The sequence below is a fragment of the Dreissena polymorpha genome, chromosome 4, assembly GCF_020536995.1.
Source record: "Dreissena polymorpha isolate Duluth1 chromosome 4, UMN_Dpol_1.0, whole genome shotgun sequence".
Classification (NCBI taxonomy): Eukaryota; Metazoa; Mollusca; class Bivalvia; order Myida; family Dreissenidae; genus Dreissena; species Dreissena polymorpha.
The window spans coordinates 74036118-74049491 of record NC_068358.1 but is presented as its reverse complement, the minus strand read 5'-3'; the positions used below and the strand labels follow the sequence as shown (position 1 = coordinate 74049491).

Sequence of the window (13374 nt, the reverse complement as noted above, 5' to 3'; positions counted from 1 at the left end):
GTATTTTCTCCCTCTTCTGTATGTGGGAGTGTTTGTTTGTGTGTTTGTTTTTGTGAGACATTTTGTGTCCAGCTCAGAACTCTGTCGTACATTTATATTGGCACAAATGATCATTATATCAAAACAATGTGTGGCATGCAATAACCATTCTCACTGAAGGTCAAGGTCACAGTGACACTTGAAAATTATGCATATCTCTTATGCCCATAACTTGTGTGCTTGATGGGATTTTAAATGATCATTCTATCGAGATAAGTGGAACTTGAAATAATCCTGTCAGTCGTGTCAATTTCAAGGTCACAGTGGACAATTAAAGGTTTGCATAGTCCCGATATGCTTTAGTAATAGTAGATGTTCATGTGATGCATTGGCAAAATATGTCGTCATTTCAAGACATGTGCACCAACTATGGTTCCTGCTTCAAGGTCAATCTCATATATGTGAAATGGGCTTGACATAAAGCCACAATTACATTGCACTGGTACAAACTTGTTGTATTAAATGTTTGCATTATTTAAGGCACTTAATACTCCTTTTGGTGTTCAGTGAAGTAGAGGAGACATTTCTAGCTGAACCTGTACCATTTATAGACTTATCGTTATTTTATGTATTGATTTTATTTATTTAAACAAATAATATGTTGCCTTTTTTTATTTCTATATTTATTTTTGAATAAAAACGAATTAAAAGTCAAGTTTTATGAAGCCTGGTAGGATGGCATGTAGCAGTTGAACTATACATCAGTCCGTCCGTCTGTCCATCAGTCAGTCCGTTTGCCGTCCGAAAACTTTAACAAGCAAGATTGAAGATAGCAACAGCAACTTGATATTTGGCACGCACATTTTGTGTGGGGAAAGGTCAAGGTTATCCTTCAAGGTCAAAGGTAAAATATATGGCTTTAAAGCGGCGCAGTAGGGGGCATTGTGTTTCTAACAAACACATCTCTTGTTTATTGAAACTTGATTCTTAATTCTTGCTGTATTTATATGTAAGTTCTTATAGTTCAAACTATCCATTATATTGTGCATTGAATAATGCATACAATATAAAAGATACTTAAAAATGTACATTACATGAAGGTGGATCATTTTGTATGACAATCTAGTTTTCTCCTGTTTTGCAGCGGAATAATTGGAGGCCTGTCAACTGTTGGTGATAATGTGGCAGTCGGCATAATAATGATATTTATTGGCATATTGTTTGGTGCTATAGCTGGTTTTGAGCTCATCCTGCTGTTTAAGGTAACTGGGTCAAACCCAAACAGTTACTATGGTCAGGAGACAGTGTTGTCATGGAGATGACCTTTGTTGTTGTCACCACATGGATGTCTGCACAATGATTCATTTGAAGGATTATAACGTAAAATTGCATGTGAAAGAAAAATCAAAAAGGTTTTTGTGTTTTGGGGTTAATTCTCAAAAGTTTACTTTTTATGTAAAAAAGAAACACAATCCAGAGGTTTTGTAATATTATTGTGAAAAAGTGTTTGATTTAAATGATTGTTATTTCGTGCATGGAGATTGAAAATCTATTTAAAAATGTCAAAACATCCTGAATATGATGAATCTTTGTGCATAAAATTGATGTTGTGGGACTTTGCTACAAAAACATTTTCTCTAAGTCATTGATTGTGTTGAAATATGAATTAACTATTGCTGACAACTCAACATGTTGCTGAAAGTGTTCATTTGTGTCAAGCATATAGAAGGTTAATATTGAGTTGACAAATGTTAAATACCGGTAAAACTTCTGTACTATCTTTAAGTAGTTCCATAAATAAAATGTCTATTTCAATACCATTCATAATTAACAGGGTAAGCTGATACTGATTTCTCATATTTGTTGCAGATCCTGCAACTGTGTCTGTTTGAAAAAAACCTGAATAATTAGTGGTGATTTCCTAAACATGTACATATTTTATATTTACTGGTATTTTTAAGTTTTGATTTCGCATTTCATACACCTGTTTATTTTTTATGCACCTTTTCTGCTTTTTGAACAAAGAAGTATTTTGATGAACTTTTTCAGTTTACTAAAAACACACTTAAAATACTTTGTTATTCTATGGAAAGTGTTTTTTTTTAAGGCAGAAAAAAGTGCAATTACGATGACATTTTATATCATAAATATACTTTTTGAAGGGGCTCTTCTTTTGAACTTTTATTCTAGTGTTTAATTCATCAGCATTTTACCTGTTTTTGAAAAAAAGAGCAAGATATATCACAACATGTACTTGTTTCAGGCTAACACAAATGGCTATGTATGTATTATTTTCTTATACAAAGTATTGATTCAAATTACCAACAGAATTTCTATGAGATTACTTGGTCACTATGAGGGTTGACACAAAAATGTACACAATCAATGGTTCAGAGATCATCCACTGAAAAAAGCTTTTCAGCTATTTGAAGCATTCTATGATAATTTCTCTTTATATTTTGTATTATAAAGATTCATTAAAAAATCCACATCAATATTCGTCATTCTTCACCAACATGATCCTATATGGCATTGTGTTTGGTGTAAAACCCTTGTCATGGGAAAATGGGTCTTACGCCATATGCGGTCAGGATAACTCCAAACCAAAATGTGTATCCATGCAGTCTTGTTAGGAGCCACCCTGTCCGCTTTAAAATTATGCAAGGTTTCATTAATCTTGTTAGCTTTTGGGAAGCTCCTGACCAGACTGCATGATTGCGCTTTATGGCCTGGAGCTATTCTATCCATATTTGGCACAAGGCCCAATTTTGTCATGAGGTGTGTCATATTATTGCTTCACATAGCTCATTATAGCTACTATTCAATGCTCAAGGGTCATTATGCAGATCCCTATTTTGGTGGTGTCAGTACATGTAGGTAGACCAGTGGTTTGCATGCAGTCACCTCCCCTTGAGTTGCGTAAATTCCTTTTGATTTCAGAGATTGTATCACATTTAAGTAATGCCCTGCAGTTTCAGGGATTTTTTCCCCTTTTTATTCAAGTACACTTCTTAAAAAAGTGCATTTAATGTGCATTTAACACAGTGGTATTGGCACTGTATCTAACTAACATAAAATTGGCATTAAAAACATTTAAAATCAATTTACCGGGTAAGCATACTTACTTAATGGAGAAGGGTATTTTTCACAAGGGGAAGTACACTTGTTACCCCTGAAGTGTATCAATGTAGGAAGATTGCAGAAAAGACGATTTTTTTCTCTAAAAAGTGAGTTTTTTTTTCATTTTTAAGTTTGTTGAATGTGCATTTCATGTGCAGACAAACTTTGGTGCCAATAGGGCTGTTTTATACCCATTATGTACACTTTTGTGAGAAGGGTATTCTCAAACATTTAAATTGAACCTCTCTGCCATTGTTTAGGACTTTGTATTTGGTTGTTGTTAATTTCTTACTTATTATTTTAATCTGCACATTGTAGAGGCTGGATCATGGCCTTTAAGGAATGGGGGACTGATAAAGCGGCTGCTAGTTTCATGATGGTTATAGCATCATTTTTTATGGTCAATGCGGTTTTTATGATCTTCCTGTTGATTAAGGTATACATCAACACATATTGCAGCTCTATCCATTCTTTCCAGTTGTAGCTTTCCATAAACATTTCCAGTCGTTCTTTTTATACATCCAATCCCCCTGCCTCTATTATTGATTGAATTATGATTCAGTTTTCATTTAATTCTTGTGCAGTCACTTCCAGCTTTTACTTAGCATTTCTTGTTTGCACTTGATCAAACAAATTTAAGTAGATGAGGCAACATGGGTCATGAATGTGTGAATTTTAATTTGATAGCAATTTGTGAAGTTTTTAGAAGTTAGAGTTTGAACATTTTAGGGTTAAGCTCTTGTTCTGTTACAGTTTTGTTCAATAACTTAGACATTTACCTTGCCACCATAACTCTTGGTTTTCTTTTAGACTGGTCAGAATACTTAGTGCAAGCAGTAGGCAATTTGACTTTTGAAGAAGTTGTTGTTTATTTCCCTCTTTCAAAAACCATTTGGCATTTACTTCTTAGAAGGAAACTCTTTTTATAGAATTTTTGCATTGAAATAAACCTTGGGACATGGTGTGGACTTTAGTCAATCCATATTGGGAAATAAGTCTTTTGATTGCCAAGTCTTGTCTTAATGTATCTTTGTTCGCTGTCTGTTTCTGACCCCTTAATGCTTGTCCACTGTTGTACTATTGTACCATCATATTTTTTATTCTGCACTTGTTTTCAGCAATCCAAGCACCAAACTTGTGGGGCGCCCATATATCTTTAATATAGTCCTCCTATCAACGAGTCAGTTTATGTATGTGTGTTGTCACAGCACCATAATATTCCCCTCTGTTGCAATGTATTTGTAGAGGCTGGATTAATGCTTTCAAGACCGTCGGTGCCCATGTTGCAGCTGGAATTGTGATGCTGGTTGTTGCATTATTTTTAACTCTCTGTGCAGTGGCATCAATTGTAATGCTCATAAAGGTATGAAATGAGAGGGAAAATGAACGATAGAAATACTGTTAAATATTTACCATACATGTAGTTACCATAGTTAAATGATAGTTATAATTTATGTTTATACTGCTAAACCAGCATTTTGTTATTTTGATAATTTAAAACTAAGCAAGAACTGTAACTTTGTGGGAAATTGTTTTGGTCATGGAATTTTACTTTGGAAAGCATGGTGCTTGTTTTGCTAACTTTTAAACCACTTGCAGGGGTGGCGAAATCAAATGTCCGAGTTGCTCAAGTCGTACATTTGCTCGTCTGGGCAACTGATTTTTTTCAATTAAGTTGTCCGTGGACAACAAGTTTTTTAAAAGTCGGGTCCAGGTATACAAAAAAACAACATTGTATTAAAGCCGTTATTAAGTTTTACAAAATTGGATGTTGACATGCGATTAGATTGTCAGTGCTTTTTGCGGAGCAATCAAGCTAAAATACGGGCACTCTCCTGCGCAGTGATCTCCCTTATTCTATAAGAGACCAGGAGCATGCCGCATTTTAAACATTCGGCCCGACTGTTAGACAGTGTACAGACTGGTTTCTTTATTTTTACAATCAGACGGAAATAAAAAGTATCAAAGTAAGATAATCAAAACACGGTCTACCTTGTTATTTAAGACGACTTGAATGGTAAAAATGGAACATTTAGTTTTTTAAAATCTTCAACAACGGAGCAGAAATCCGAAGCTTTGAGCAGTCCACCTCCCCCCCCCAAAAAAGAAACATTATGATAAAAAATATGATTTAAGTAAACGCACCAGAACTTTTCAAGAAACTTAGCTCACAGATTTACTTATGTTCAACACATGTTTTAATAACACTAGCTTTGCAAGATTTAAAGTTTTAGAAAGTCTTTATATTGTTTATAATATACTGCTATAATGAATGTACTATTGAAATACAACTATATACACAACTAGCAAATCATACTCATTTTGGTATAGTCCACATTGTTTTACATTAATCAATAAATGCGTTTATAATTTATATAAACATTAACGGACAAGTGTAGTTCAGCAACGGACAAGTTAAATTTCCTAAATGGTTGTCCGTAGACAAGTATAGTTTTTTGAGATTTCGCCACCCCTGACTTGGGACATTTTTTTTATCTTGTGTGTCCAATCTCATTTAAGTTACGATGTCATCTTTTGTCTGTATAACTTAAAGTCCAAGATTTAATTTTTGAAATTTCTGATAAAATGGGTCTTAATTTTTATTATAAAAATCATCCTGTATGCCAAATGTGTTGTAACTTGTTTTAAATACTTTAGCTTATGTGTTTTGAATCCCAACATATTGTATTTTCAGTAATTATTTTCAGCTTGTAAGATAAAAAATTTGTTCAAACATGTTATAAAGCTATTTATGTTATGTCCAGTGATGATTATCTTTTTCTAGAAAATATTTGACTGAAATAATGTTGTGATAATGAGTAAAAGTAATAAAATTTAATGTTCTTTATATGTATGTTCAATGTATTAGTACAACTGAGCGACAATCAATTTAAAACAGATAAAAACATATTTTCAGCATAGTATTATTCTTCCCGAACACTGTTTAGAGCAATAAATGTATCATAGAATATGAACAAGTCTGATTGACAAAAATAGTTTTAAAGAACACAGAATTGTGAATTGGCCCCTTTCAATATATACAGTGTAGCGCTACACAAAAAGGGCCTGTGAAAAACACTATACACATGTAATGGTCTTGATGTCAGCTGATTCATCAATTAATAATTGAACTTGTTCTGCAAAAACTGGCCTAAAGCATGTGCGTAGTGTCATCTCAGATTAGCCTTTGCAGTCTGCACAGGCTAATCAGGGAAAAAACTGTCTGCCTACACTGCATTGATGTTTAGAAGAGATCTCTTGTAAAGAAATAATTCCATAAACGTTGAAAGAGTCTTCCCTGATTAGCTCTTGCAGATTGCAAAGTCTATTCTGGGATGACACTTAACACACATGCAGTAAGCCCAGCTTACCCAGAATGAGTCTCAACTGATTTTTCACCTTACACCCACTGTAGGTGCACAGGATATACCGCAGCACAGGGGCCAGCTTCGCCAAGGCCCAGCAGGAGTTTGCCACGGGCGTCATGAAGAACGAGGCAGTGCAGCAAGGGGTGGCAAACGCTGCCTCCTCAGCCGCCCAGGGGGCTGTAAGGGGTGCAGCATCACAGTATGGCACTGGGAAGTACTAGAGCCAGAGATAACTGGGTGTGTGGTTAAAGTCAAAATTATTATTGGAAACCCTAGTTATGAATATGTTTGTTTGCGCTTCATTACAATACAATTAACATACACAGCATGGCTTCAAGTGCATGCCCTTCTTGAATAATTATTTACAGAGTGATTTGTGTAATGTCACAGTTTGAAATTAAGGACAACACTATTTAATATGTGTTCACATGCTTTTGTTGACATGAAAGGAAGGAAAAGATGGTGTCAAGATTTTTCCAAGTTAATGGAAAAATTGAGGTTGCTTTGTAGACTGAATGAAGTACCGGTACTCACTTGAATAACTTGTTACCAAATTTAAAAGAATGTCACAACCAAATAAAGGGTATTTTTAATGTTCGATGTATGGTACAGTTGATGTTATAATGTAAGAAAATGCTGAATTAAATTACATTGGCTTATTCTAGTGTTGTAGTTGTCTTGACTAAGATTTCCATATGGTGTATTTATTTCTTGAATTGTGGTATTTATTGTAACATCACTTTGTGTGTATATTTCATCATACATATTTTTATATTTAGTGTTTAATTGAGAATTCCACTTTAAATTCATAAAAACCTTACAAATTGAGTTTGCAAACATTTGAAAATGTGAATTGTTTGACACACAAAATGTGAAATTTAAAACATTAGTTTGTGGTTTTAATTAAAGAATCCAATGTTAAAATGAGGCTTTAAAATCCAAGTATGTAGCAAATATTTTGTTATTAAACAATGATAATTGTTTCTAGCTTATAATTCTTAAAAAGGGTGAGATATGCGACATTTCATTATGCGATATTTCCATGGATTTCTGTAGCCCATTGTCTGTTAAGTAGCTACAGGCTATGTTTGCACATTGCTTACATAGAGATAGAACTAACTTGTATTGGTTTGTGCAATCTGTAAAACATAGTTAGCTCACCTGAGCACAACGTGCTCATGGTGAGCTAATGTGATTTCCTTTTGTCCGTTGTCTGTCGTCCGTTGTGCGACGTCAACATTTGCCTTGTTCATTCTCTACAGGCCACATTTATTGTCCAATCTTCATGAAATTTGGTCAGAAGATTGGTCTTAATGATATCTTGGATGAGTTCGAAAATGGTTATGTTTGCTTGAAAAACATGGCTGCCAAGGGGCGGGGCATTTTTCCTTATATGGCTATAGTAAAAATCTTGTAAACACTCTAGAGGCCACATTTACTGTCCGATCTTCATGAAATTTGGTCAGAAGATTATTTCCAATAATAACGAGTTTGAAAATGGTGCCGGTTGGTTGAAAAACATGGTCGCTAGGGGCGGGGTATTTTTTCAAATATGACTAAAGTAAAACCTTGTTAACACTCTAGTTATGTTATAAAGTGCTGCTTTCATCAGGGATGTATAATAGATCATTATAATAAATCTATTATACATCCCTGCTTTAATGTATTCTTACAATTAAGACAATGTTAAGTTAATATCCTTCCTATTTTGCATATTAAACTTGCAATAATCTATAGATTCTTCAAATTAAATAACACCATTAATACATAACCTCTTTAAAATTATTTATTTAATTCAGTTGCCCAATCTTCATGACCTTTGGTCAGAACATTTGTTTCCTGTGTAGTAAAGTTTGGTTTTATTATGTCATTATTATGTACCATTTACTGTTTTATTTACTTTTTCATAACACAGAATTTTCATAATTAACATAACTGTTTTAGTCATAATTACTTATGGTAAGCCTATCAACTAAGAGATAGCTGAAAGAAAGACAACATGTACACAATTTTGCAGTATTTATCTCCCTTGTTTAACCTGCTGAGTCATGTTGCCCAATCTATTTTTTCTTCTGCTCTAGAATTTGTAAGACCCCTTGGTTTTAAAATACTTTAAGGGTAAATACTTCAAAATGCATATTTTTCTAGTATAATGACATTTTTGGCTAAGTTGTAATTTCTTGTGTAAATCTGTACTTATTGTTTTGTCACATTTGTTATCAGTTTGTAGCAAATTAATCTATAATGGGAACTATTACTGATAAGCCATCTTTGAGAAAATCCCTGCATATATTGATCATTGCAGTGTGTAACTTTTTACCACTCAGCTTTCTTAGCCAGGTAGTGTCTGATACAGTTAGAAAACCAGCATGAGTTGCCCTGAACAAATTGATCATGACCACAAACTGACAGAATCATGATTCCTAGGTACTAAATTTCCCTCTAACTGTGCTCTATGCCAGAAGTTAATAGCAGTGGTCAGTAATTCAAGCTAGTTGAAGTGTTTGATATATTTTATTTCACAGAAGGAGTATTAAATGCATGTTTTTAACGATTAACAAAAATTTATGTAATTTAAATGGGAATGTCATATCAAAACAAGATTCCATAATTATTCACTCTATATAATCATATTTAAGATATGTTAACACATATCAAATAGATGCTCTATGAAAACAATAAAGAAATAATTTCAATTATAAGTTTCTGAAGATAGAAATCAGAATCAGAATAACCTTCAAAGTCAAGATTTACCTTTCTTATTTGCAGAGTTCATTTATCAAATTTAATAATTTTCAGGCTTTATGTATTAAAAAGATGTCAGAAAATTGAAAATAAAACGGTAATGAATGATACACAATATTAATGAAATGAAATATAAAATCAATACATTTTCATATTTCTAAATTTTTAGTGTAAAACAGCCTTCTGTTGAAAAATATGTTTATATAATTATATTTAAGTAAACGGCAATACCTTTAGTTAATTGAATTACAACCAATCAGCGGTGTCATCCTGACTGGAAATAAGCGTTTGTCGAATAAATATTTCCGCATTACATAAGTGCTCACAAAGTAACATAACCTGTAACCATCCCGTGACTGGTTCACTTGCGTAAGCAAACGAGGCCGCAATACCACACCTGGATACGACAGTTGAGTTCAAAAATGGTTTGGATCGGTAAAAAAACATGGCTGCCAGGGGGGTCTTTTTCCACATATTTATATAGTAAAAAACCTTGTGAACACTCTAGAAGTCACATTTTTTGCCTAATCATCATGAAATTTTATCAAAACATTAGCTATGTGGATGTCTGGGACGAGTTTGAAAATGGTCGTGATAAGTGGAAAAACATGGGCACCAGGTGGTGGGGCAGTATGTATAAAGTGAAAACATGTGAACAGTCTAGAAGACACATTATCTTTATGAAATTTGGACATATCTTGGAAGAGTTTAAAAATTGTTCAGGTCTGTTAAAAAAAACATGGCCACCAGGGGGCCATTTGTTGTTCATTCTTCATGAAACTTGGTTAGAACATTATTGTGTTTCATTGATATCTTGGGCTGCAAAGAACAGATCATTTCTTTTTATCTCAGGTGAGCAACTTTGGGCCTTTCAGGCCCTCTTGTTATGTATACTCTTAATAATGTATGATCCTCGTCCTGAAAATTAGTCTTATACCATTTGCTACCAGAGGTACTCCAGGTCAGCTTGCACATTTGCACAGTCTTGTCAGAAGCTACCCTGTTTCCTCTAATAACTAATGATATTAAAAACCTTGATTGGCTTTGGTGGTCAAAGTTGGCTTCTGCGCAGGCTGGTCTTGAAGTACACTGGATGCATATGTCTTAAGACCCTCTTTTGCACAACGCAGCCTATAATTGTATAATTATAATAACAATCTTGCAATAAAGAGGTGTGTGTGTTGACATCTAGAGTTATATCAGTGTATTGATTACTCTGCAAGTCTGTGGTATAAATAAATATTTGTTCATGTGCACATCTAATTTGTATATTTAATTGTTCAATTATTGTTTTGTTTAATGTGTTTGTTATATTGTAACGTCAAAATTAAATATAATTACAATAAAAAATAATCTCCATTTTATTAGATTATGTAGGTGTGAATATTAACAAACAAAAAGCATTTGACAGTGTTTATTATTCTCCCTTTTTGCATGGGGGCTGGACCCTTTAAATTGAGAAAATGAGCCTCGTTACATTATATTTTGTGAACATTTCACTCTATTAATAAATTTATAAAATTTGTTTAAGGTTTCATGAACTGTAAGCCTAACGGTGTCAACTGAATTATGCCCTTTTGTATAAGCATCATAATCAATCTAGAATATCTTTGTATGGAAAATATTAAAGAAGACAAAGTGACCTTGTGCAGCTATATCAAATTTGTGTAAAAAGGGCGTAACTACTTTGTGCACTATTTTGACCACACATTTGCAGGAAAAAGTCAAACATAATCATAATTAAAGTAAAATCATAATCAGCTTATGAGAGATTGAATACAGAAACGAATCTTGTTGTAATTATGCATTTCTGATGAACAATTAAGAATTTAGTTGTCATTGAGCTTACAATGAAATCATGATGATGGCTTCTGTGCTGTGCTTAATTAAAGTGCTGACAAATATAACCCAAATGTAGTGCATTCTTCAAGTGCTTAATCCTCTAGTCTAGTAAGCATTCATACATTCATATGAGTTGTGAAAACAGGCTTAATGCAAAATGTGGGAAAAGCATCATCCAAGATTAGCCTATGATGATTGCAAAAGCAAATCTGGGAAGAGACTTGACAAATATGCATTAAGAACTGTTTTCACATAATCAGGCTCATTTATTGTTTGGTCAAATTGAATAAAAGACATATTGTGTTAAATTTGCATAATCATTATTTTGTCATATTGTGTTCATGTTCAGGGTAGAACATGAGTTCAGAGCTTGTTAATTAAAATGGGACCATACTGTAAAATTTCTTTGTAGATAGTGAGAAGAAGGAAGCATGGGAATAGTGGTGGAACTGTAGGATAAAGTTTTAATTGATTTCAGTTTGATTTGACACACACACTGACTTTGATGTTCATTTCAAATTTCCATTTATTACAACAAATAAACGCATATAGCCTTTTCAAAGCACTGAACACCTCAACATTTAGTTTTTAATGCCCACATAATTGTCATAATATGCTTAAAGCATCACATTGTGGGGATCAACGTTGCATATTATTGTATGCTCCTTATTTTTATGTAACTTGGAAGAAGATTATTTGTTAACACTTTAAAGATATCAATTTGATACTTGAAACATAAGATACTTCGAAGTTGAGCAATGTACCAATACATCACCATTCAACTTACCTTTGTGTAGGTCAAATGTGTCCTTGAATTAAACCTAAATATCTCAAGCACTTATACCAGTGATCTGCAGTGATTGGTGGATGAAATTTCGAGTCAATTTCTCTAGTTTATTGAATGAATGTACTTTCTGAACAAACCTTTTGCTGCTTAACCTATTTGTTGTGCTAGAATTCCATTTCATATTGTTTTGTTTCTCCACATTAAATGTTTATATGAGTATCAGCTAACATTAATTTTGTGTGATCATTATAAAACTTGTTGCTGAAAGAGACCCATTTTAGATTGCAGAGGCTAGTTAGAAATAAAATTGTTCTGGTGATGTTTGATGTAAGCAGTTAACTGATGTTTTGTTTATTTTCGTTCGGTAATTGTATATTCTTAATGTAAATAAGTCATTTGTTCTAGAAAGGGTTTCTTTGGCTAAATTTTTCTGTTAAATTCTGTAGGGTGTACCCATGAAATTCGGGCAATTAGAGTGCCAGTTTTAGTAACAGGCATATTAATATCTGTTGGGAACCACTTGTAGTGCACATTTTGGTAACTCGAGAATTTATTAACAAAATTCATTTTATAGGTATGACTAATATGGTGAAATCTGTGTCGGATAAATCATGTACACTTCAGTATTTGAGGCGTTCTCTGGGATAACTTGTTGAAATGCATGTGTGTTAATTATTGTTAGTCCATACAAGCTAATCAGGGAAAATGCTCTCTGCATAGACCTGATTGTTGTTAAGAAGACGCAAAATTCTTGATGATAATTTCCATAATAGCGGAAAGTGTAGTCCCTGATAAGACTTTGTGGACTGCGAACGCTAATCTGGGATGATACTCTACGCACATGTATTAAGCCCTGTTTTAGCAGAGGATAGCTGAAACACTTTTCTTTATGACATCTTTTGTTGTTGTTATTTCTCATAATGCAGTGATGTTTAAAATTATATGTATTTAATAAATGTCATAATTTTAGGTGAAATTTGTTTGTTGTTTATGAGATATTTATTATATATTGTATATTAACTAATTGAAATAGTAAGAAAACATTAAAATATAATACTTTTGTTAAATAACAAAAAAATTAGTATTTTTGTTAAAATATTAGTATATAAGCTGTATTTGTTTACCAGGATAATCAATTGTTATCAATGATGGGCTTAAATGGGTTAATAAGGATTGCCTTAAGACTGATACCGTGTAGAATGAAAGGAACATCAGCATGAAAATCGTTTTGTTTCTAATGTAATATCTTAATAAGTAAATCGTTTGGTACTTAAATGTGAAACATACTTGACCAGTTTGTGAGTACACGCTTTCTTCACAAAAGAAATTGCTGTATCAATTTTGAAAGATATCACTATTTATGAAATAGAAAACCTCACGGAGGGCCCTATGGCAGAGTAGTGACCAGCCAGGCAGCCCAAAATAGTATATGGACCGAAGCCGAAGACTGAGGTCCTTCAATTCTTAAATCAAAGTCTTGAAGATCCTCGTGGATCAACCGAGTTGTAACAACGGTCAGGCTTCTTGATTATC

General features: G+C 33.3%; 1 protein-coding gene across 4 annotated transcripts in view; it reads left to right on the top strand.

Moving 5' to 3' along the window:
- The window catches only part of LOC127876829 (secretory carrier-associated membrane protein 1-like), a 30594-nt gene extending 17784 nt beyond the window's left edge, over positions 1-12810 (top strand). For 2 of the 4 annotated variants that reach the window (XM_052422307.1, XM_052422310.1), the window contains 2 exons: positions 4345-4462; positions 6515-12810. In XM_052422307.1, coding sequence (XP_052278267.1) covers positions 4345-4462; positions 6515-6688 — 292 coding nt within the window. In that variant the 3' untranslated portion in view covers positions 6689-12810. Of the gene's footprint in view, positions 1-1123; positions 1242-3417; positions 3536-4344; positions 4463-6514 lie in introns of all 4 variants that reach the window. The other 2 variants (XM_052422308.1, XM_052422309.1) reach the window with 2 other exon arrangements.
- The last annotated feature ends 564 nt before the right edge of the window (positions 12811-13374 follow it).